This window comes from Haemorhous mexicanus, chromosome 1 (genome assembly GCF_027477595.1).
Source record: "Haemorhous mexicanus isolate bHaeMex1 chromosome 1, bHaeMex1.pri, whole genome shotgun sequence".
NCBI lineage: Eukaryota > Metazoa > Chordata > Aves > Passeriformes > Fringillidae > Haemorhous > Haemorhous mexicanus.
The window spans coordinates 6,348,877-6,373,084 of record NC_082341.1 but is presented as its reverse complement, the minus strand read 5'-3'; the positions used below and the strand labels follow the sequence as shown (position 1 = coordinate 6,373,084).

The 24,208-nt window shown below is 46.5% G+C and overlaps 1 protein-coding gene across 1 annotated transcript; it reads left to right on the top strand.

The window, feature by feature from the left end:
- The first annotated feature begins 1,181 nt into the window (after positions 1–1,181).
- CRYGN (crystallin gamma N) lies at positions 1,182–9,024 on the top strand. The gene is made up of 3 exons (XM_059839224.1): positions 1,182–1,713; positions 3,470–3,615; positions 8,797–9,024. Exons 1-3 carry the CDS (start codon positions 1,420–1,422, stop codon positions 8,930–8,932), a joined length of 576 nt encoding a protein of 191 aa, XP_059695207.1. The 5' UTR covers positions 1,182–1,419; the 3' UTR covers positions 8,933–9,024.
- Positions 9,025–24,208: the final 15,184 nt, after the last annotated feature.

Sequence of the window (24,208 nt, the reverse complement as noted above, 5' to 3'; positions counted from 1 at the left end):
ACATCTGCCTTTACCTCTTCCTAGCCTGGCTCATTAGGATAGACTGATGGGGTTTATGGGCTGGGAGCTTCCTTTGCTGTTTGTCCTGGGAATATGACAGTTAAAATCTCTGGATATTCTTATAACACAGATGAGGACTTTATGCTCCCATATAGCTGCAATGTAAGTTACTTTAATATGGTAACTTTATGGTCCAAAAGTTCCTCTAATCCTGACTTACAGCTGTGAGTCAGGGCTTCAGTGCTGGAAGATCAAAACATTCCTGAGAACGATGCTCGTGAGCAACATCAGTGGGTTTGGGAGCCCAGCCTCTGTGCTTTGGAGGGGATCAGGTCCTTGGATTTTGGAGGTGCCATTTAGAGAGGTTCAAAGGTTGACTGAGAAACCATTGGTTTGACAGATGGAGTGCAATGTTTGTTGGTGGGGAGTCTTCAAGGACACCCTCTCTTGGCTGCCACACTGCAGTAGGTGGGAAGAAGCTGGGAAAAAGCAAACCATTTCTGTGACATAGAGAAATTATGTGTCATGCTTAGAGATGCTGCTGAGGAAAAAGGACGGGGGAAAAAAAGAAGAAAAAATAGGGGAAAAAACAGAGGGGGGAAGTAAACAAGAAATAGAAATAAAGATTAAAAAGAAGTAAAAAAAAAAGTTAAAAAATGAAAAAAAAAAAAAAAAAAGAAGTCCTCCAAAAAGGAGCAGTAAATGTGCACTGCTAATCGACCAAAGCCCTGCCAAGCAAATCTTTTGTCAGATCATCTGCCCAAAATCAAAAGCCCGGACTCAGCAGGCCCCGTTACCGGCGGTTCTGCCTACGAAGCAGGAAAGGCAAAGCCCCGGTTCCCGCGGCTTTGTTAAAAAGCCCTGGCAGCACCAGCCCCGGGCCGGCCCCCCCCCGGCCGCCCCTATATAGCGCGGTGTCCAATGGTCTGTCCATCGCAGCTCTGCTCTGGCTCCCGCTCTTGGTCTTGGATAACAGCCAGCAGAAAATGTCCCAATACTCAGGAAAAGTAAGTAACGACCCGACCCTTCCCTTTCAGCCTGGGGCCGGAGAGCCCGAGCATCCTCCGGGTGGAAGGACTTGGTGAGGGTGATAGAGCCCGCAGACGTGGTGTGAGGGGTGATCCCGGGAGCAAATCTGGTAGCAGGGATGGGGAGGGTGTGGCAGAAGGAGCTGCATTTTGGGAGCTGAATTTCCTGTTTAAACATTCCTGCTGGAAATATGTGTGAGTGAGCACGAGGCAGCGAGAAGTGTCATAAATGCAGGACGCGCTCCGTTCCCAGAAAAACAAATACGCTGCTTAGGAAAAAATGCCAGTGATGCCGTGCTCCTTTTGCTGGAAAGCAGCTAAAAGAACCCAAACCAGCCTGAGATGATGCATCTGCAAGAGATTCCCATCTGCTTGGAATGGGAGTCTGGCTATGTCCCTGCTCCTCAACGCAGACCCTTTCTCCTCCTCCCCCCAGATCACTTTCTACGAAGGCAAATGCTTCACAGGCAGGAAGCTGGACGTCTGTGGCAGCTGCAACAGCTTCCAGGACCAAGGATTCCTCAACCGGGTCAACTCCATCTGCGTCCAGAGCGGAGCTTGGGTCTGCTTTGACCACCCCGACTTCCGAGGGCAGCAGTACATCCTGGAGCACGGCGAGTACCCCGACTTCTACCGCTGGAACGGGCGCAGCGACCACCTGGGCTCCTGCCGGCCCATCGGGATGGTGAGTGGGATGTTGCTGCTGTTGGCTCTCCCAGCTGGAGCACCTTTGGGTTTAGTTTATCCTGGTCACAGGAGCCCCACAAATAAGAGCCATAAAAATGTGTGTTCTTTAGGAATAGGGTGTCCCATTGAGCGGGAAGGAGTTTCCTGGGTGGGTTTGTCCCTGTTCAGAGAGGTCTGTGCAGGCCACAAAGCCGAGACAGTTTCCTGTGTCCCCAGACAGGAGGAAGATGCATCTTCTTCCTCTCACAGTGAAACACAGTGCCTTTAAGAGGATGAGATATTCCTGTGGTTTTCCAGATGAGATGGCAAGGTCCTGCTGGTACCACGTGCTTTTCCTTTTAATGTAAGCGGCTGTGAGATACTCATGGGGGAATTCAGAAGGAGATTCGTTGCCCAAGGCAAGTTTGAGCTGCAGCTGCTCCATCTCCCCATGCACTCAAAGGGGGAGAGGGCAGCCCAAGGGCTTTCCAACCAGGCCATAGGGCTGCTCCTAGCCAATTTTAGTTGAATTCTCTGCTGTTGCAAACCACCCTCTGACTCTGGTAATCCCAAACTAAACCCATTATTTTCCCTTCCCCTTCTCAGGCTTTTAAAAGCACTGTCCAGAGGAAGGTTTAAATGGGAAGATTAAAAGTAGCAAAGAGAAATTAGTATGGGTTGGTCTTTCCATTGATTCTCCTACCACTGAGGGCCCCTGGGGCAATGATGAGCCCAACTGGAGCTGGTGGGATTTCTCACTGGCCCTGAAACTGCTTTTGGCACAGCAGCAGATCTGTTTCAGCTCTGTAACATCATTCCTAAAGCACCTCCGTGACCCATACATGGAGGGATGCTCTGGCCCAGGCCCTGGACCTTGGCCAGCACAAGGATGTGCTCCTCCTTTCCTGGCCCAAGACGTTCCTGTGAGATGCCAGCGAGGGTTTGGAGGCGTTTGTGCAGCACAGATTCCCAGAGGAATGTTTGCTCAGGCCCCGTGTCCGCCTGGCTGCTGCCGGCGGCTGCCTGCTGCGGGGTTTGGCGTGGCAGCCCAGCTTCTGGTGTGCTGACGTTGTTTATTTGAAAAATGCGTTTAGGTATTCTTTGAATTTGGCTTAAAAATATCCTTTGAGCTTGCTCTGTCCCACATAGCGCTGCCACAGAGATCTCCCCAGAGTAATCTGTGACACGTGACCATCAAGGGCTCACACAGCAGCGATGATGCTGGGAAAGTTTCCTTTTCTCCCCCCTGTTTTTATTTTCGTAAAAGAAAGGCACAACATCTCTCACGAGGAACAACAGCTATGCATGAAACTGGAGGCAATACAAATTAGTTTAGGGGAAAAATCCAACATCTTTGTATGCTCATGGTATGTTTCTTTTATCCTGTTTGGGTGTGCAGAGCATCAGGGCTGCAGCTGATGCTGCATTTGGGATGGAGGGTTTGTGGGCTGGTGTGGGGCATCTGCAGACGGACAAGGGGCTGTGTGTCCCTGAGCACTGGCACCCCATGATGTGTTAGCATGTGCACAGCAGCGCAGGAAGGCGCAGCCAGGCACAGGTTGGAGGGATTTTTGGCTGCTTTTATGGTTGGTGTGCTGGGAGGCAGCACGAGTTTGTGTGAGCTCTGTTCATGCTGGCACCAGTGGTCTTGGATTGCTCTTCACATTTCCCTTCCAAAGCACCCTTCTGTCTCCCTCTTTGTCTGATAAAAGCCAGAGAAATAATTTGTTGCTCTGTTTTGGTGTTGCTGTTGACTCCAATCCCTTTGTCCCCAGCACGGCGAGCATTACAGGATCGAAATATTCGAGGGGAGCCATTTTAGGGGTCCCAGCCTGGAGCTGACAGAAGATTGCTCCTTCCTGCAGGGACAAGGCTGGGACAAGACCTGCATCAATGCCCTCAAAGTGTACGGCGACGGCGCGTAAGTAATTCCACCTGTCCTGGCATCAGCCACTGCCACGCTCCCTGCCCTGAGCACTGCAGGGGACAGGGGGCTGCAGAGACCCCTCCCTCATGGAAAACCCTCTCAGTGCTGGGGACACTTGGAGAAAGCCCAAAAATGTTTATTGAGCCTTTGGTTAAAGGTGAATGTTGGTGCCTGCCCACTGCAAGATGTTTCAAGGGGGTGTGACTTCTGGAGGGTGGCAGCTAAGCACGAGTTACAAGAACTCTGAGACACCTTTTTAAGGTGTATGAAATGAGAAGCCTAAAGCCATCTCCCTCCCTCCCTCCCTCCCTTCCTTCCTTCCTTCCTTCCTTCCTTCCTTCCTTCCTTCCTTCCTTCCTTCCTTCCTTCCTTCCTTCCTTCCTCCCTTCCTTCCTTCCTTCCTTCCTTCCGCCACTGCCTTCCTTCCGCTACTTCCTTCCTTCCTCCACTTCCTTCCTTCCTCCCTCCCTCCCTTCCTTCCTCCCTTCCTTCTTCCTTCCTTCCTTCCCACCTTCCACACCTCTTTCAATCCCTGCTGAAGCTCTCAGTGAGGTTGGATGGATGGCTCCAGGTGATGCAAGTCAGGGCTTTTGCTTTGCAAGTTCCCTCACCACACCTTTTCCTATGAAGGCAAAACTGAGGCAGCAGCAGCTCCACTTTTCATTAAATCCTGCCTCTGAAAGACAGGGCTGGCAGTGGTGGTGATGCCCAGACTGAGGCTCAGCCCCACCCTCCTGCCCCTGCAGATGTTCCTGAAGGCTGTTTGGTGGCAGTTTGTATTTTCTCAATGGTGTTGGTCCTTTTTGTGTTTTTTTTTTTGTCTTCTTGTCAGACAGGCTGTTCTCTGTCTGTCTCCCCTCTCCTCTTTCCTGACAATTGTGTTTTCACTGCAAGCCTGCTGGGAGCTGGGGAATGCCATAACACCTTCCCAGAGCCAGGCAGAGGGTGGCTGGAGGGAGGCCCTGGGGCAGAGGGAAGCCCCTGCAGAGGAGGGAGCACAGATACCTTGTTCTTCACCTGTCCTGGACTGGATGCTGTGCAGCTCACAGACACCTGGTGTGAGATGCTGGACCCTTTGTGTCCATTTTTTTTCTAAGAATAGAGAAAGGTTGTTGCCATCAAGATATCCTGACAGAGCAAGTGTCCTGGAGGAGCCTTTCTGATCCAACCAAGGCCTCTCCCAAAAATCCAGGCTTATGATTAGGCAATGGCAGTTCATTAAGGAGCAGAGCTACCCACTCCTGATGGGAAGAAATGGCTGGAGACCACCAGGGACCCTGTTAGTGCTGAGCATTTGAGTACCAACACCACAAAGCCAAGAGGGAGCCTCTGAGTGCTCTGGCAAGAGCTTTAGGGCCAATTTACTGCTGGGTCCCTGTAGCAGAGCCTGGAGCTTGAGAAATTGGGAGGCTGCCCAGAAACTTTCAAGCACTTGAATTTTTCAGATTGATTTTCCCCTTCACCTACAAAATATATGAAGGGCACAAAGTTTGCTCTCCTTCACATGAGAGGCTGGATTGTTTGTGTTAACATTATAGGACTTCTCAAGGTCTATGAATAGTGAGAAAAAAATTGGGAAAAACTAAAGCAGAGAGAGGAGCATGGTGAGGAAACTCGCTGAGATTTGTAGCATTACATTCAGATCCTGGGCAGATCAGTGTTGGACATGCTTGGAAAGGTCTGTAAAGGCAATTAAAGGCCTTTATCAATGCAGAGGGACCTGCTGTCCTGGGCTGCAGGAGGATGGAGGGAAGGATGAGATACCACTGCAGAGAGGTGAGAGCAGGGAGAGAAAGGGACCCTATAGCACCACTTTTCTCCTTTGGATGGATCTTCTAAACCCAGGTGCCTCCAGAGGTGCTGCAGGTGTAGATGGTGCTGGGCACAGCCTGGCAAAGCTGTCCCAGGACTCCTCCTTGGATGTCTGGGGAGCAGAGGAGATGGGGTCGGTGGAGACAAAAGGAGTTTGAGCCAGTCTCCCTCTGTGATTTTCACCCTCAATTCCCACAACACGGCATCTGTTGGATACAGAAATATTTGTTTCCATTTCAAAATCCATGGATGGTGTCATGTGCTGATAAAAAGTTGCTGCCTGCGCTTTGTGGAGGTGGCTGTGCCCGCGGGAAGCGATGATGGATCATCTGGAAACATGGCAATGGAGACAAACACCAACCTTCGGCGTGGTGCATGGTGAGCCTGAGGGGGTCCAGCACCTTCCCTGCTGCCTTTCTGGGGCGGGCAGTTGCTACCCCCCACAGCCAGAAAGGGTGCTGGCAAAGCTGTTTCAGGCACACTGGCAATGAATTGCTATTTTTGGAGCAGTTCTGAGGTGTCACCGCCTCCTCGGAAGCTGCTGCAGGTTTGTGGTGAGTGGCTTCGCCCGTCCCACGGGCAGAGCCAGCTCCAGTATCACATATGGTATCATCTGATTTTAGATGAAGATGTGGGGTTCTTGTCCTCCTTTGTGCCTCAGCCACTCCATAGAGGACGGCCTAGAAATTGCAATTTTAAAAAGCTGAATTTGTTTTGTGGCCTAGGAGAGAATACCCCAAAAAGAGCTTTTCTACTCTACAGTGGAATAACTTGAAGGAATCAGAACAACCATTTATTCTGCTGAAGCATTCATGAGTGTTCTGCAGAAAGGTTGTGAAATACAAAGCAGAACACATACCCAAATGCTGCTGCCCAATGAACATCACGTATTTCTCAGCAAAGGTGATACCTGCTCAAGTCCTACATGGAGAATAAGTGACTTTGAGCTCCACTGAAAGCCTCCTGCTTGGTTCAGGCTGATGCTGCAGCATTCCCCTCCTCATTTTTCAGTTTGAGCAGCCAGTGTTGGCTTACAGAGTTTGAGTTGGTTCCATGAGCATTTTATTCCCGTGTCCGCTGGGATTATGTGCTAATGAAACACAGCACTGAGATGTTTGAGGGCTGTGTGCTATGTTCCTGGATCAGCTCTCCCATGCTGGGCTTGAGGACAAGATCATCTCTTTTTTTTTCTTTTCTGGGCTCCTGACTGACTTGATTTCCTCTCTCACTGATGGTCTCAGAGAACGTAAATTTCAGGCAATAAAGGAACAGCTAAGTAAGCCATACAGTCCTTCACTCATCACCTTGCACTGCCAGCACACTTCACTCCCATCTTTCTGCTATTCCTTCTGTTCCTTTGGTTTTTGGGTTTTTTCAGCCTTCCCCTAAGCAGAGGGAAAAGTCAGTGGGGGTTCTTATCACCACACACAGGTCACTCAGTCTACTTCTATCTACACCAAAGTCTGTCCCATTTCCTCCATGTAATGGTGCAGACACATCAACCACGTGTCAGGAAAGAAATACTGGGAAAGACAAGACAGTGAGGGGCTGCTCTTCCCCCTGCTCTATTCCCCAGGGTCCACCTGTTGTTGAAAGATGTCCTAGAGCAGAAGAGCTGAAAAGAAAGAGGAGGAATATTTTATAAATTGTTGTTAATTAAGCTGAGGATGATTTCTGTCACTGCACACTGGGATATGTGGTGGGGGTACACTACACTCACAGGTGAGCAGTGGGCAGCCTTCCCCACGTGCTGCAAAGGGAGCACCAAAGGAAAAGGCTGAGAATGACTTTGTAATTCCAGCTTGGATATAAACTGGCTGCAACAAGTGCCAGAGAATGAGGTTGTTTGTTTGCAGGAACCACGTGTCAGCAATGCCACACACAGGGCTCTGATACTGCAGGATGCTCTTTCACAAAACCAAGGCACAGTATTCCATGCTGGTATCCACATGCTGGCCCTGCACGTCTGGAAGAAGGGACCACCACTGTTCCACCTCATATCCTCTCAGAAACACAAAACAAATATGTCAAGGAACCTGTAAGGTGCCTTGGATAAGAACCCCAAACTTTTCTTGTTTTGTTTTTTAAATAATGCCCGTGGGTGGCTGCTTTTATAAACAATTTTTCCTAAGCCTCCAGCTTTTTGCTTTGGGTTAGACTGATCTGAGTTCACCAGCTGTTGTCTGACCCTTAAGGCCCAGCAGTCTTTGACCCCTCCAGTTCTTGAAGCTTCTCCCTGGAAATCCCACATACAGTAGGTCCCAACCCCAATGTCCCAGTTGAATTCCTGGAAAGACAGGCCACAGAAACCAAATGATTTGGAGGATTGCATTTCTGCTTTGCTGTCATTGCTGAGCATATAGATGGGAAAAGCAGCAGACATCCTCATAAAATCTTAAAAAATATGGGGGTGAGAGGAAAGAGTCAGAGATGAGCAGCTCAGCAATGACAGGGTGGTAACCTGACTGTAAAACTGTCAGAGCAATGACAGAATTTGGTTAAGAAGCATGAGAGACTCACATAAAGGACAGGGGTGACACTTGTGGCCACAGTAAGATCATGTGAAGTGAAGGGAGAGAAAAGCAGCAAAATTGTCCTTGTTGACCATCAGAATTGCTCCTGACTTGACCTTCAAATGGAGAAAGACATGTCACAAGCCAGGGCGATGGAGGATGATGTAGCCAAGCCAGGTGCAGTCAGGCATGCCAAATAACCAAGGTTATTGAATGTTGTATCCATTTGACTGCATTACATGGCAGAGTTGTCATTAACTCTGGATATAGAGATAAAGTAAAGATAACCAAGCCAAGCCCTGCTCTTTGTTGGAAAGTATAAAGAGGCCATTTAGAATATTTAACAAAGAGAGAAATTACTAAATATGGTTCCCATCGTAGCTAATGAATCAGTTCAAAGAGGCAAAACATCCATCAAGCATTGCATGTTTCTCCTTACAGTCCCTAAAAAAGGGGTTTATGCAGGGGCTGAGGGGACTCATGTCCTTCTTTAGCTCTATCAAATGCTATTAAATTGTTTCTGTTGCACATGGTGAAGCTCAGAGAGATCCATTCCTACAGTAATGCAAAGCAGGGAGCCCTTGGGCCCAGGCTTTATTGCTGGTGCAACCCAAAACATCTTCCAAAGGCAAGGTCCAGTTTGGCTTTGGGTGTTTGCCAGGCCACGCTGTGGGGAGTGGAGGGAAGGGCCCACAGTGAACTCCACCAGGAGCATTTCCATGTGCGGGGTGGGACTGGGAATCAGGCCCTGTGCTTTGCAGTACAGCAGTGCCTAAATGCAGCCCTTCAGAGCGGCCACTTTGCAGGAGGAAGGTGCTGGGGCCCAGGTGACCCCCCCCTTTGTGCCCAGGTGGGTGCTGTACGAGGAGCCCAACTACCGAGGCCGCATGTACGTGGTGGAGCGCGGCGAGTTCAGCAGCTTCAACGAGTGGCAGGCGCGCAGCGCCAGTGTCCAGTCCATCCGCAGAGTCGTCAACTACTTCTAGCTGGGCTTCCACCCTGCCAGCCATGGCCTGCTGAGACTGGGCATCACCCTCCTCCCCACTCACCGACCCCTGGAATAAATTGTTAAACACCAGCTGTTGGCTCTAAGCAGTTTTTTTATATAACTAACATGAGTTTATGAGAGAAGAGGCTCGTAATCTTTCTAAGCTTGATTTATATCAAGGTGTGAGTTTGCTTTCTTATTCTGCAGTGGTTTATGTGGAGGACATGGGAGGATGGGCCAGAACTGGTGGTGACACGCAGATCTAGGAACACGCCTGCCGTTGTGGTTGTGGTCTGACACATATTCCATCTGCCCCAACCAGGGCCACCATGTGATGGCCCCAGCTGACTCCTAGTGCCTGGAGGGGCCACGTGGATGCACACATGGGTGGGGAGCACAGACTCAGAGCCAGGGGGAGCCATGTGAGGACACACGTGAGGATCATAGCAGGAGCTGGATGACTTGTGAGGTCTGTCTGAGCATGACATGCTGGTCTTGATAAAAAGGTGAAAGCCACCATTCATCCTGAGTTAGTTTAACTTTAGATCAGCACACATTAAAAATATATATTAAAAAACCCCCAAGCCTGAAGGCACACAACCTGAGCACCCTTCTCTTTGTTCCCAGCCCTTCACGAAAATGACATTATGAGGGATCAGCAGCAAGGGAAAACAGCCACTGCACTGTCATTTATTTCACAACCCTCTTCCCATCTTTCTGCCCCTTCAGTGTTCCTGGTCCATCCCAGTAGTTTCAGTGCCCCCGAATCCCATTCCATGGCTGGCAGGTGGGATGGGAACCACTCAGCTATGGACTGTCCACTGCAGCCTGGGTGCTTCCCTTGGCATGCAGCCCCCAACAGTGCAGCAGCCTCCCTTCTGTAAAATCATAATCTGTGTTCAGCATTAGCTAGGGTGTTTCTGGCTATTTCAGAAAGGGGTAATTTTATTCTCTTCACTCTGTTACTCTATTAACTGTTAAGCCTTGGCTGTCTGATAGATCCTGACAGGCGCAGGCATGGTGCCGGCAGAGCTGCAAAGCTCTGTGCTAATCCAGGGGGAAGGCTGCTGATCTAACCCCAGTCCCAGCCCTCTGAAGGGACATGAGTGAGGCTGACAGGTCCCCAGCACACTGGAGCATGAGGTGTGTGTGCCCTCGGGGCTGCTCTGCTTCGCAGGTCTGCCGTGGGAATCTGCCCTTCCCTGAGCAATGGGGAGGAGCAGGACTGTGCTCTGTGCCAGGGAATGGTGGGTCCCTGCTGCATCCCAGCCTGACACTGGATCTGCCTGCCATTCCACCAACTCACACTCATCCCCTTGGATCTTGGCTCCCTGTGGCTCTCCACCAGTACCAGGACTGGGGTGGCTGGTAACAACTGGGCCTGAGTGAGGACATGTGCTGGTCCCGTGATGAAGTGACACTGTTGGCAGAGTTGCATTGATTGAAATTTACCTCAGCTACACATATGCTGTATATGTGTTATGAGGGGGTATGGAAAGGCAAAAAAAAATTCCACCTTGTGAGTTTAACAGCAGTTTGGGGGATGTCTGCCTTAGCAGTGATACAGACAATCGTGTCCACTTGTAGACAGCCTGTTGTCTGGATGTGTCCTCCATGCAAATCATCACAGCAGCACTTACAGTTACACCAGCTCAGCTCTGGACTTCAGTGGCCATGTCCTGGGTGGCTTGTGGTGACATGGTCCATTAGAGCTGTAAAAATATTTAAGATCTTTAATGGGTTGCAAGGTATTTCTGTGTCAGAGAAGGCAGGGAAATGATTCATTCATTGAGTGGGATGCACAAATGTACAACTCGTGCATCAACTCTTGCGTATTTCATTTTCTTTTAATTAGATGCAGCTTATGAAAGATTTTAGGAGTCCTTCCAGGATTAGCATTGCTCTTGCCTCATGAAGGCTGTAATCGGCTCCTGAGCAAAATGCACTCTATTAAAAGTTAATATTCAGTCATATGCAGTGCTCTCTGTTGTGACCTCCTGGACATTAATCTGTTAAAAAAACCCCAAAGTGGTCCCAGAGAAAGACAAGCATTGAATTGTGATGAGCTTTAAAGGAGGCTTTTCATTCATCTGAAACACATTCAATGCCACAGTGTAGCATGAAAGATAAAGAAACAAAGGCTTTAAAATATACAATAAGTAGAGTCCTAGATGTTCCAAGTATTTGGGGGACAAAAGAAAATAGAGAGCAACCATCCACCCACATTCCCCTGGGAACAACAGCATAAGCCCAGACACCCCCATATCTGGGTTTGTCAACACTCAGTGCACACAGCCAGGGTAGGTGACTGTCCCACTGGTGTTGGGGTCAGAGCTGTGACATCACAGACACTCTGCTGTATAGCTTCCAGTGGTCAGTGGTTCAACTCCCCTGCATGCAGAGCAGCTTTAGAGGGACCCACTGACATCCCTGCCCATCCTCAGTGGAAGCGTGGGACTGTGCACGTACACACAGCTGTACAGGCTGACTCCAGCATCCAGCCACTCTGTGCAAGCCCACTTCATCTACACACTTCAAACTAATTATTTGTTTATATGCTGTAGTTGATTAATATTTGCTGCTTAAATTGTGGAAGTATACTTAGGATCCCAGTCCTGGGCTGAGCCATGCCTTGTGCTAGGAGTTAAAAGCACAAAAAACACAGTCTTGTTAATCTGTGCTGTTGTGTGGAACCCTGTTTGTAACCAGTGAGTGTTCAGCTACCTATAGCACATTTTACACAAGTTTGTAATATGCCTACAGAGTAAACACTCATAATTTATTGACATTTGATATCCCACTTATCAGCACACTCTCAATGCCAAAAGCTGGTCCCATGCGAAGGCTATTTTAAAAATTCCTCTGTGTGCACAAGCCTAATCTCGCTAAAAACTGGCAGCAGGGAATTGAATTCCATCTATTTTTTGCTTATTTGAAACCTAAGTAGGGTGGCCATGGGCCTAATCCAAACAGTGATGCTGCAGGAACAGGCATTGCGTTGGCAGAGGGGGGACGTGGCTCTCGTTCTCTTCCTTTTCCCTCCCCCTCCTTGCTAAATCTGCACTTGTTCAAAGGACAGAACGTACAGATCCCATATGCTCGCTAGTGGCTCGTTGGTGCTTTTTTCCCCTAAAAAAAAAAAAAAAAAGAGATTATTGACATTGCTCTAGTATGAAATGGTATGATTTGTGAGTTTATAGTGTATAAAATATAAATGACCAAAATGCCAGCTCGATGTGAAGTGGATGTGAGATTGTGCAGCAGAGGTTTGAGCTGCACGTTGTTAAACTGTATGGCTGAATGAGCTCTGCTACGTGAACCGAGGAGGCAAGCAATGGATTAAGGAAATTGGAAACTGTTCCACAAAATGCTGAAGATGAAACAAAGATTCAAAGTGAACAAAAGGGACAAGTTATTAATTACAAGAGAGAGAACTAAATGAAATCAGCTCCATCTGGAAAACCAGGAAAACTCTAATAATCCGTGTTACTGTGCTTGGCTAAGCTGCTGCAGTGTAATATTCAGAATAACTCTGAATTACATCTGGCCCCAAAGCAAATAGCTCCTGCCAGAATGCTTGCACACACGAACGTCCTTCCTTTGTAGCTGGATAATGTGCAAATGTGATGGAATATCTCTTTCAAATGAATCCTTGGAAGATATCTGAGGAACTGCAGTGCTTTTGCCTTGCTATACTACTTGGCACATGTACATATAGTGAAGGTAAGGAGGAAACTGCCTACTGATCCACTGTGGGCATGTGTGATGTTGTCATGTTCAAATGAATCTCTCCTCACTGCTTACAGAGGCAAAAGGGCTGCACAGCCACCACCTTCCCTGAGGAATCCAAGAGGTGTTATCCTGCTATTGAGGCTGCCCCACACTCACACCTTCCTGTGCTTTTTTCTCTCCTCCTCCAAAGACACTTCTCTGGAGCTGGTAGAAACAAATTCACTCCTGGTGTCTGCTAGAGCTGTTTTATTACTTCTTTAAGTAGAAAGTCTGGCTCAACAGTGACCTCTTTGACTGAGTGCAGAAAGGAAATGAAAAGCTTCAAAAGGTCTCTCTGAAGTCTGGCACCAGGAGGAAAGCCCTGGTCATTGTTAAAGCCTAAGCAATGGCAGGTTAAAAATGTAGAGAGAACACAGTGACTGGGCTCTGGAAGAGGTTGTCCAGAGAGGTTGTGGAGCCTCCTTCCCTGGAGATATTGAAAAGCTTTTTGGACACAGTCCTGAATAATGTGCACCAGGGGACCCTGCTTGAGCAGGAAGGTTGGAGCAGATGACCTTTAGTGATTCCTTCCAACCTTACCCATTCTGTGATTCTATGACACTTGGGACCATTGACAGATATTCTGGCTCCCGTGCTTCATCTAGTTTGGTTTTGACTTTCTTTTCTTTACACATTTTCTTCAATGTTGTATTGAAGTCAAGGGAAAATTAACTTGAGTGAAAACACATTTGGCCTTGAAATTTTTACAATCCATGGGCTCAAACCCTTGTCCAGGAGTAAATCTGATATAATTGACAAGACCTGAACCAGATAATATCTGTGTAATCTGGTCAGCATCATCAACATTGCAAATGGTGATTTGTTTGGGGTTTTAATTTTAAATAATCTGGTTTATTGGAGAGGTTAAACTCAGTTAAATCAACCTTCAGTGGTAAGGCTCATGTAGCTTGGTGTCCTTTTTTTCTTCCAAGAGTCACCCTTCAGTCAGCAGAGGAGGTGCAATAACATCCCACACAATTTGAGCTGTTCCCACATTTACTGGTGGCTGTGGCATAAACCAAACACACAGAGAAAAGAGTGGAAAAGGACAGAAATAAAACAAATATTAATTTTCCGTGGAGCACTGAAGAAAGAGCAAGTGGTGTACCAGGTTTTCCATGGGCAGCTGACCATCTTTACATGATTCAGAATGAGACAGTTTGTAATCAAGTCAAGCTGTCCTGGTTTAGGCATGCGAACATATGGAGGAATGTACCAGTGTATTCAGTCAAATTGTCTGTGAAGTAAACATGAAGTCGTACAGAAATTGTTAATGTAAATTCCTGCTTTCAATATGATGATCTCTAGTGGATTGCAGGAAATCCACATGTCCTGTAGGCATTTGCACCTGCACTCACACAGTCCAAAAAAGCACTGAATGCTGCCTCACAGTCAGAATGGCTTCATGTGCTCCTGATAGGGAGTTTGGGATGGTGAAGAATCAGTCCCTGCTATTCCATGGAAAAAAAATGCAATTTAAAAAATATTTGGTTAACTCATTGCAGCAGTTCTGGTATGCTGCCACTCTGTTTGTTTAGCCTGAAATAAACTAAGCTCTTTTCTCATGTAAGTATTTATTGGCAGCCACTAGTGCTGCTCATCATCTGTGATGGGGTGAGCGAGCAGTGCAACTCCTTCTCTGCAAGACACCACACAAGGCAAGGCTCGTGGTCAGCACAGGTTTGTTCATGTTTTGGGAGAGGTGCTTGTAAGCTTTGACGTTGCTGCCCTGTGATTGTGGTGGTGAGGAGGTGGGTGAATGATCCTGACTCATAGATGGGCAACTCTGTGGTTTCAGCTGACCTTACCCTTGCCTTTTTTTTTTTTTTTTTTTGTGCTGTTGGAAACCAAGAGCTTAGAGAGAACGAGCAAAAGACTGTTCATGGGACAGACCTCTTCCTTGCATGCTTTGCTGAAGGTGGCCACCACTAAAACCAGTCTCTTGCATGCACATGAACCAGTGCTACAGAATCCATAAGGCACCTGCACACAACTGAGCCCTCTCTGACACAGAAACACACTCAACAGTGTGAGCCTCCTTTAGTTCTGCAGGGCAGGCTGTACAAAAATCCTGCTCTTAAATCAAGTTTTCAGGAAGACAAAGCACAGTGTGGGCCACTCCACACACAGAGCTGACCTGCTCAACTCTGTGAGTGCAACAGCTGCTCCAGCAATTTAAGTGGGAATTAAAACTGCTGAGATTTGCAAAACTTTGTGTGGTTGTCTTTGGTTTTCTTGGCTGGTAATGCAAGAAGAAAACAATAACATTTGAGTCATATGAACCAATAATAATAGTAGTAATAATAATGATAATAATAATAATAATAATAGGATTTCAAAGGTTTTATTTTGAGTGAGTCTTGCTGTTATTGACTTGCCCTTCGAAATGATTCTTCTGAAAATAATAGAGCCTCTTTTTTTTTCACTGAGGGTTGGGGCCAGATTAATTTGTCATCTCCCTTCTAAAAAGAGAAGAAAAATCCCAAGTAAACACCATTTTGAATTCCATTTCTGGAATTTATCATTTGTGTTCACGTCTCTCTATAAGTTGACAATCAGCCTTTCAAAGGTTTCAGACTTCTCTTCTTAGAACATATTAATAAATGATATTTAACAGTCAGCTTCCCTGACAATTAAACATTGCACACCCCATCAGAACCAGGGGCTTCCACAACACTGGAAATACTTCTGCTTATACTGAATGATTCTTCTTTTCAGCTGCATTAGACAATACAGGTTTGGAAACACACAAAAAAATTCTGGTAGGAATCCAAAATTTCTGTAACAACCCCCCAGGCCTGGGATTTGTCTAATAGTTTGCTATTAAAGGGTTCTTTGCCTGGAAAGAAGTACCAGACAGAGTTTCCCTTGTTCTAGTTCTTTGTTTATTTTTTTTTCCTTTTTCTTTTTCTTTTAATTTGGTATTTGACTCCTCAGCACAAACTTGCCGTCAAGATGATGGAAGCTCCAGGGGAGGACAGAGGTTACCAGCTTCTCAAAGCTTGCACTGATTTATTGCAGGAGTTTTTCCCTCCCCAACCTCCCAAGTAAGACAGAATAACAATAGTATGAATAATAGTAACAACAACAATAATAAAAACATTCCAATCAGAGATTTTTCCATTAAGGTTCAAATCACCCCTTGAAAGACAGAGCAGGGCCTTTTTGTTTGTATGGAAAAGACCCAAAACTGTGTCAGGAGTTGTCACTCCCAGCCCTTTGCTGTTCTTGCCTTCTGCTGGGTGCAGCAGTGATGGGGACGCTCTGATTTCCCGGCAGCACTGGGTGATTACCCAGCACTGAAGGCAGTCAGTGCAATTAGTGGGAATTAGGGCAGGCCCAGAGCTGTGCCTTGGCTCCTGCAGCCTGTCCCAGAGGGACACCGGCTGCTTTAGGAGCCTGGTGCAGAACTGGCTCATCAAGCAAGCCAGAGAGTTCAATCACATTTATTTAGCATGACTGCACCAATTTAGTGCAGCTGAATAGCTGGCCCACAGCGTGCACATGTTCCTAGATGGTTAAAAGTCACTCTTCACATTTCCCTTCCTGTTCAAGTGCTCCAAGGCTGCATATTTCAGTAGTGCCTCTGGAAAGTAGCTATTGTTTTTATCTTTTCAGTGGTTTAGTTGTGAAATTCATGCTTGGAGAAGGGGTGGAGGAAAGTCCCAGAACAGCCGACCGAGGTAAATAGCATTTCCTCTGTCCTAATTCTTTTCTTCTGTCACTTCTGTGCCTTCACAACTCCCTGAGAATCCATCTCCATGCCTTAAACATCAGATATTTGCTGACACCCTTGTAGAGTGCTGATCAGATGAAAACAGTATGTCACATTTAAGGCTGGAAGTGAGTCAAGGCCACTTGTCTAAACAGCTTCTCTTTTTCTTCACCAACACAAAAATCAGAGTAGAAAGCACCTTCCTCATTAACAAAGAGTAATGGACACCAAAGCAAATTTAGAGTGGAGAGAGAAAAGGTATATTCCCCAAGTTAATAACCTTAGCTAATGCAACTGATTTGACTTAATTGAAGTCAGTTGTAGAACTGGGCTCTGAATCTTTCCCTCATTGCATGGCTCAGCCTAACAGGGAACCCAAGGGTTAACAGCACAACTGCTGATCCCCTTAGTATATATCTCTATCACCATAAGTAATGCATATTTTGAGCAATTGCATCCAAAATGAACAGATCTGTGAGAGGAGATGGATCGCTCACAGAGCAGAACAGGAAGAGCCCTCAGCTGCCTTCCAAAAGCAGGGGATGGTTATTTCCTAGGTCCTAGTGCCTTTCCCAGTGTATCCCAGGCTCAAACACTTAATCAGCATGATTATCATCACACAAATGCTGCCAGAGAGTCTGATTTGTACAGTTATTTCTTTGTTAAATGAATAACCTTTCCAAAACCCCATGATGCTGGAGCCTCTGACATAATTCTTCTGCATTTTGGACGTCTTTTTCTGCCTGCTTGGGGTTTGGTGTTTGTGTAAAGAGGTGTAATAATAAAAGTTACTCACAGGAGAGTGTAAGATAAAGCAGGCAGCTCAGCCTGATTGAACCAAGGCCTCATCCTCCTGGGACTGAAGCCTGGCCATGGTGTGAGCAGATGCAGCAGCTCCTATTGCTATTTCAGGGGGAACTGATCTGCTTAGAACAGGGGAGGGATTTTATTCTGGGTGAGCAGATGTTTTGCTGGAGTGGTGTGAGCAGCAGGGAGCTGTGCTGGGTCTGTGTATTTCCTTTGTCCTTGGATCTCAGTGGGTGCATTGCTGCTGCCTTGCAACAGCTTCCTTTGTTGGCACGATCAAGGGCAAATTCCGTGTGAGCCCACCCTGCCTCAGACCCCCAGAAGGTCCCTACTGGTGTGACAACAGCCCAGGCTGAGATTTATGGGGGTATCTCAGACACAGCTTCCCAAAGCACCCCTTTGGGAGCAGTGGACAACTAACAACCCGTGGGTGACTTGGCTGAGCCTCCTGGCCTTGGTTTCCTAGCACAGGCTCTCCTTGTCCTACTTTGGAGGTGGAATGGGGGAGCCCAGCTGCCCTACAGCTCCAGAACCAGGGCTGAGCCCCAGGGCACGCTGGTGCTTTTTGTTCACCCTTTCCCAGAGCTCCACCTCTGCTGCTGGGGCTTCACAAGCCATGTGTAAGTGCCTGCAACTTTTCTCTGTGCCAATTTATTCTTGAATGCCACCAGAATGTAGCACCAAGACTCCTAAGGAGCCCAGGGCCCTCTTTCTCTCTCCCTTTATGGCCTTAATTCTTGGCTTCTTCTCTGAGTCACAAAATGTCCCTTTCCCTGCAGCCAACTCACTGCTCCTTCTCCTGTTTCTTCTCCATTTCTCTCTCTCTTTCTCTTAAATAGTTGGCAGGAGGCCCTTTCTTTCCTAACTTCCAGTCATTTTTGCCAGGTGACCCCGTGAGTAATCTCCCCCCAACAAATAAGTGAAGGCCTAGTTAAACGACCACTTCTGGCAGGAAGAATATTCCTCTTTTGAACCCCCTCATTATTCTCTCCAGTGGGTCTCTCAGGCAAACAACACAAAAGCTGGATCACCCGCATCCCCCGACCAGACCCAGCTCTGTGGCACACGCACGTGGTTCTTATTTCCCCCCCAGAGAATGGCTGTGGGAAGAAGTTAACCTCTTGAGGCCAGGAAAAAGGCAGCAGAAGATGTAATATCTTCAGTGATTCACACACAATATTCCATAAAGTGGCACGGCAATTGCCTTTATTTTCCAGAGTCACGCACAGCCGTTATTTTTATTTTTTTTTGATCAAGTTTAACCCAACAGACATTTTAAATGTCACGGTTTATACCCTCGATGAATTTCACTTGTGAGTGTTGTTGCTAAGACAGACCATATTGTGGCATCAATGTTTAATCAGGCCATTCCCTCAAACTCAACAGGGAGTTCTGCCTGAGATCTGGTGGTATAAATCATGAAGTTCTGCTGTTAGCAATTTTTATTACTCACTTTATGCCTCTTTATGAAAATGAAGGGAAGATAAAAGGAGAAGGAGAGAGTTTAACTGAAAAATGAAATATTACAACCTTTCAGATGAAATCTGTCTACTCTACATCTGTGAAAGTGCAGCATCAGCCCCCCCTTGGAATTCATTTTGTTTTTCCTCCCAGTTCTTAGATGCCTGAGTTTGGTACTCCTGACACTTGCTCAGCGAGGAGCTGGATGCTTGAGCCCAAAATCTGGTGCTGGGTCATGTGTGGGTTGGGGTATCAGCAGATTGCTCCTTCACCATCATCTTTCTGACCACGTTATGCCAGTTTCGCTCCATTTTCCAAGACAAAGAACACTGCCCAAATCTCCCAGCCCCACCTAACCCTTTGTTCTGGACGTGGTTCAAGTCTGCACAGACTGTATCAGTGCATTGTTTTCGTGGGCAGCTGGAAAACCTCAGGAATGAATGGAAACAGACGGTTACAGACCAGCTAAATTGCAATCTCTCCTCTCAGCAAGAGAGGACTCCAGTTAGGGTGCCTTTCCAAAACAAGAGTGGGATGAACACTACTGGGAAATCAGGGGGGAGATAAAAAGGAGAGCAGACACAAAGAAAGATTTATCCACCAGGAGATAGGTGGGCTATTATTGAGGAGTGAGGTGACATCCTGACACCTGATTTGTAACGCTGACATCAGTGCGTGGCACCTTTATGTCCCCCCTCAGTACAACATCAGTCACTCTCTGTGTTTTGCACTTGGATTGTGCCATTGATTCCCATAGGACTTTGCCAGGCACTGGCACTGTGGGCCCAACGATGCTGCTGCTGTCCCAGTTCTATTCAGCCCAAGAGGAACATGGCAAGCCCAAACTCACACAGAGGTGGAGGTTGTAACAGCACAGCTTCCTTGAGCAAACCTAAGCTAGATCAGGCAGAAGTAAAATCCAGTCCTAAGGGAGAGAGTATTTGAGAAGGAAAAGCCACCTATCTTGTGAGATAAATGCACAGAAGAACATGAAGTACCAACAAAGAATAGGTGCATAATGAGAATATTTCTCTACGAATCCAACTTGAGATATTACAGCTGAGCTGTTCAAGCTTTGGAGGTGCTTGTAAACCTCATGGTGGGCTGAATGTTCACCCTGGTGTCCTTCTCTTTACCAAGGATCACTCTCAGATTTGGTGGAGAAAATGAAGAACAGCATTGGCTCTAACCATGCTCTGGCAGAGCCACAGAGTGGGGCAGAAGCTTTGACATCCCTTGGAATGGTTCTATTTACTCCCACCACCAACTACACCCATCTAAGACCTTCCCCATGTTTCTCAGACTCCTGGAAGAGCTGTGCACTTCTTGTGGCAGCTGTATCAGAAGCAGGGGCAGTCTGGCCCTGAAAGCCTCGTACAAAGCTCAGTCAAGGCTGCAGAAGATTATTCTGTGGTCAGTGGGTTTGGTATCAGTTGTTCCTATGACTTTCTCAGCAATAATGAGGTGTAAGAGATCGTGACTGCTCCCCCCTTACCCAAGGTTTGGCTCTGCTAATAATGAGGCAGACAAACAACTGAGAAATCTTCCAGAGGCCAGATGTGAATGCAATTGTTAAAATACTGCCTGGGTCACTGGCTGCAGCTTCAGCATTTTTGGAAATTTGTTTTTGTACCAGTGTCAAAGGCACTGAGGCTCTCTGCTTGCATCAGTACAAATCTGGATTAATGCAGTTAAAGCCAGCAGAGTTGTATGTGTGCAAAAGCAGTTAAAATGGGCTCAGAATCAGACTCAGAAAGTTACCCTTGTGTCACTTAGTAAGATATATTTCTTTTGGCTTCCACTTAGATTTGGTCCTTAAGGAGCCTGTCATAAGAGATATATGGTCTGGGCAAGAGGCCAACTTACCGTCTGGAAGAAACAGCAGGGCTCCCATCGAAGTAGGGAGCAGGGTAAAATGAGCTTTTGACTATTATTTTGTAATTTTGTAAATATTTGTAATTTTGAATTATTCAGTAAAGTTCCCACTATGCTGTGACATGATGGAAGGGCCTTGACATCTATAGACTGTGTGGGGAGAAACCTATTTACAGGGATCTTTGATACAACTGCCGTGAGATCTTATACTCCCTGGCATGTCACAGCTCAAAAATTTCTAGGAAATTGCAGCTGCTTTCTTAGCCAGGGAGATAAGATGCCTTTGCAGCAGTGCTTTTAAGCCATTGCTTCATCACAGCAGAAAGTTAATGCAATCCTCTCTCTGCCTACTCCAAGTTCACAGCTAAATTCCCATTGCTACCAGGGCCTGACATTGGAGTCAGCTACTAAGAGCCCATTTGTGCAACATTACCATCCCTAACCGTTCATTAGGTCACTGGATACCAGCTGATTCTCCAGATCCCAGGCTTTCAGACTCCTGGCATTGATTAGGGGCACCCAGGTGAAGCAGTAGTGGGGAGCAGGGATGTACATGGGTTTTGCAGATGGGTGTTCTTGTTAGGAAACTCATAAAACCAAGTATTTTCTGAAAGAAATGTTTTGGAAATACATTTCAAATCTAGTTAAAAACCAAAAGAATGTTACATATAATTACAGGAGAATCTAGTGCAAAGGACAGTTTCCAAGCATCTTTTGTCCTGTAGGGGAATTTGCTAAATGTTTATACCCAAACTAGATTTCTGAGCACCCTGGGGCATTTTAAAGCTGCATTTTAAGAGGCAGGGAAGAACTGTATTGCCTGTAAAAGAGGCCAGTTGCAGAGGGGTCAGAAGGAGCTGCAATGCTGAGTTCAGCTGTGCATCTTGGGTCTGCAGTCTCAAAATCTGCAGACTACCCTTCCATCCCCACTTCAGAGTGAGGCAACATCTGCTCCATGGTGATAATTGAACCCATGTAAACTTAATTTGCCTTCACCAATGTCAATTTTTACTGCAAAGTGAAGCCACTTAGATGTTGATAATATTTTGGATTAAATCAAAAAAGTAGAAGCTACATTTAAATCTACTTAAGGTTAAATTTTATTTACATTGTACCAGTGTAACTGGATTGATTTTTAAATCAAATTTAACTTTAGCAGGGAAATTTTCTTAGAGTAGTTTGCTGAGTGAAGGAGCTTGCCTCTGGAGACACCATGTAACATGTTTTTGTTTGTAGTTCTCATTGACTATAATGATGTGGCTGAATCAAAAAAAAACAACCAAGACTGGAACCATGCAGGATGTGCCACTATAAATCTTTCAGGCCCCTGACAGTAGTTTTAAGACAGTTGGTTGGTTTTTGCAATTTTTCAAAGTGAAGGACAAGGTAATACTTAATAATCAGCAATTTTGAAAGTGATTGAGGTTGACAGCCTGAAGCAGAGAATAGATGAGAGAAAAGCCCCTGGCAGCTGGAAAGGCCCTTCTGTAGAGAAGGAAGAGGGGCTGGGATGATGGAAGGGGTTAATTCTCTAAGAAAGATAATTTGCATTGCTGCACACTTTATTCATTTGTTTTTGGTCGAGCTCTCTGCGCTGACTTCTTTGGGGTGTTATTGGCTCTGCTTCTTTGACAGAACAAAGAACCTTTGTTGTCCATCAAAGACCATCCAGATACCCAAGGCCCCAGGAGGGGGAGGTGGACATGGAGGAGCTGCCTGCGTTCCTTCCTCCACAAACAACAGCAATAACATTATTGGAAGCATTTGCAGCATTACTGAAATATTTTCAAGGGAAATGTTCTTCAGTATTTATATCAGTGCAGACAGTGATGTAAATACTGACTTAGTAATTTCTAAGGCCTGAGAGCCTATGCTGTGTTTCTGAAGGTCTGGCAAGTGAGTCTAAGCACAGATAATTTGGGATGAAGAGGATTCACAGAGGATTTTGCACCTGATCATTACTGTCTTGTGTGTGTGGAAAATAAAGTGTCTTCCTGTACTGTGCTGTTGCTGGGTCAGAGATGTGAGAACAGTTTGAACCTTTGGTGGAATGAAGGTATGAAGTGAAGATAAAAATCTCAGTTTGTTCTACTTAATTGTGGAGAATTTGGAACCTTCTGATGTTGGACCCCTGTCATAATCCATGGTGAAGGGCAGAGGCATCCCTCTTCTCTTCCAAAATACAGTGTAGCTGATCTAAACTCTGCATCCTTCCTATGCTTCTGATAATTGCCTAAAGACTCTAAACTTGGCTCCAGACTTAGCAACAGCCACTGGATCCTGCAAATAATGTGTTATGAATCCAGCCACAAACATCTAGAAGCTTTCTTCAGGTTTTTTTCACTGCCTGGATGTTCTAGAAGCAGCTCATGCATCTGTGTATGTACATTTCTGGATGAAGGAGGATTAACTGCAGGATTTTGGCCCTGAGGAGCAAAATCAAGCAGCAGGTAACTTTCTTTTACTTTCTTCATTGTCCTACAATTAAAAACCCACCACAAGAACACAAATACAATAAAGAAAACATACCCAAAATTCAGGCAGAGAAAAACAACTGAAAAAAGATTTTAAAAACCCTCAAGAAAATGAATAAATATTCATGAAAATATTCAAAAGCTCAGATGTTTTCATTAGTCACCACAGGAGGGAAATATTAATTTGAAATAATAATATAAAACCTTGAAAAGACTTTAAAAAGAGCAAGGGGAGGAACAGCACACCCTCTGCTCCCACAGCTGATACATGGCTGAGCTGTGGCCAAGGGTTTCCCCTCTAGCTCAGCCTCCCCTTGAGATTTAAACTGTGTGGGTTTAAAATGTGCAGACCTGCTTCAAACCTAACAAAATATCCCTTCCCTCTGAGTTTTTCCTTTTATTCACACCACAGAAACACAGGAAAATAAAAAGGAGTGCTAATCTATCCTACAGTTTCCCAAGCAAGGACTCTGGGCAGGGGTTTGTGAGTGGATTTGACAGATGTATGAGCAGATGGTGAGGGACACTCCCTGAGAGCACCCGATTCCCAGGCCTGTATGTCCAAAAAAATATCTTTTCACGGATAATGGGATTTTCAGAGGGAAGAAATACAGAATTCACGTCTCACACCAGAACTTCTCGGTCATTTCTTGAATGCACAAGGGCTGTGTGGAAACGTTTGTCTTCAGAAAAGAGCTGGCTTGGGCCCATAAACCACAGGGCTCGACCTGACCCTCACAAAACCCAAATCTGCAGCCCGACAGCTCCGTCTGGCAAGTTCCTCCACGGCTGCATGGCTATAACTGGCAGCTGAATTGGGATCACCTCCTTGTTTAAGTTGGGTGTGACAGATTAGTCCCGTTTGGCCTCTGCCAGAACGTGCTGTGCAAAATAACACATCCCAGGAATGACCCATTGAACGCACGCATTTCTGTCCTGCCCACGCTGGGACACCTCGTGCCAGAGCAGGGCTGGAGCCTCGCTAATGTCAGCGAGCGCCTGCTGAACCCCGATACTGCACCGAGGGTGGGAAATGGAGCTGCAGGCCTGGGCATTTTACACAAAAAGGTGCTTTTCTGATCCGATGGGGCAGAAGCTAGGAGAGTAAGTTTTGTGATTTATCTATCCTACCCCTGCCAGCATGTTTTTAGCTACAATTTAGAGGCAGCTC

Bases quoted from the DNA above. Each gene is read 5' to 3' on its own strand.
- CRYGN (XM_059839224.1), top strand. From the start codon at position 1,420: ATGTCCCTGCTCCTCAACGCAGACCCTTTCTCCTCCTCCCCCCAGATC. The intron at 1,714-3,469 runs GTGAGTGGGATG...CTTTGTCCCCAG, and splicing joins CCTGCCGGCCCATCGGGATG to CACGGCGAGCATTACAGGAT. The intron at 3,616-8,796 runs GTAAGTAATTCC...CTTTGTGCCCAG, and splicing joins AAAGTGTACGGCGACGGCGC to GTGGGTGCTGTACGAGGAGC.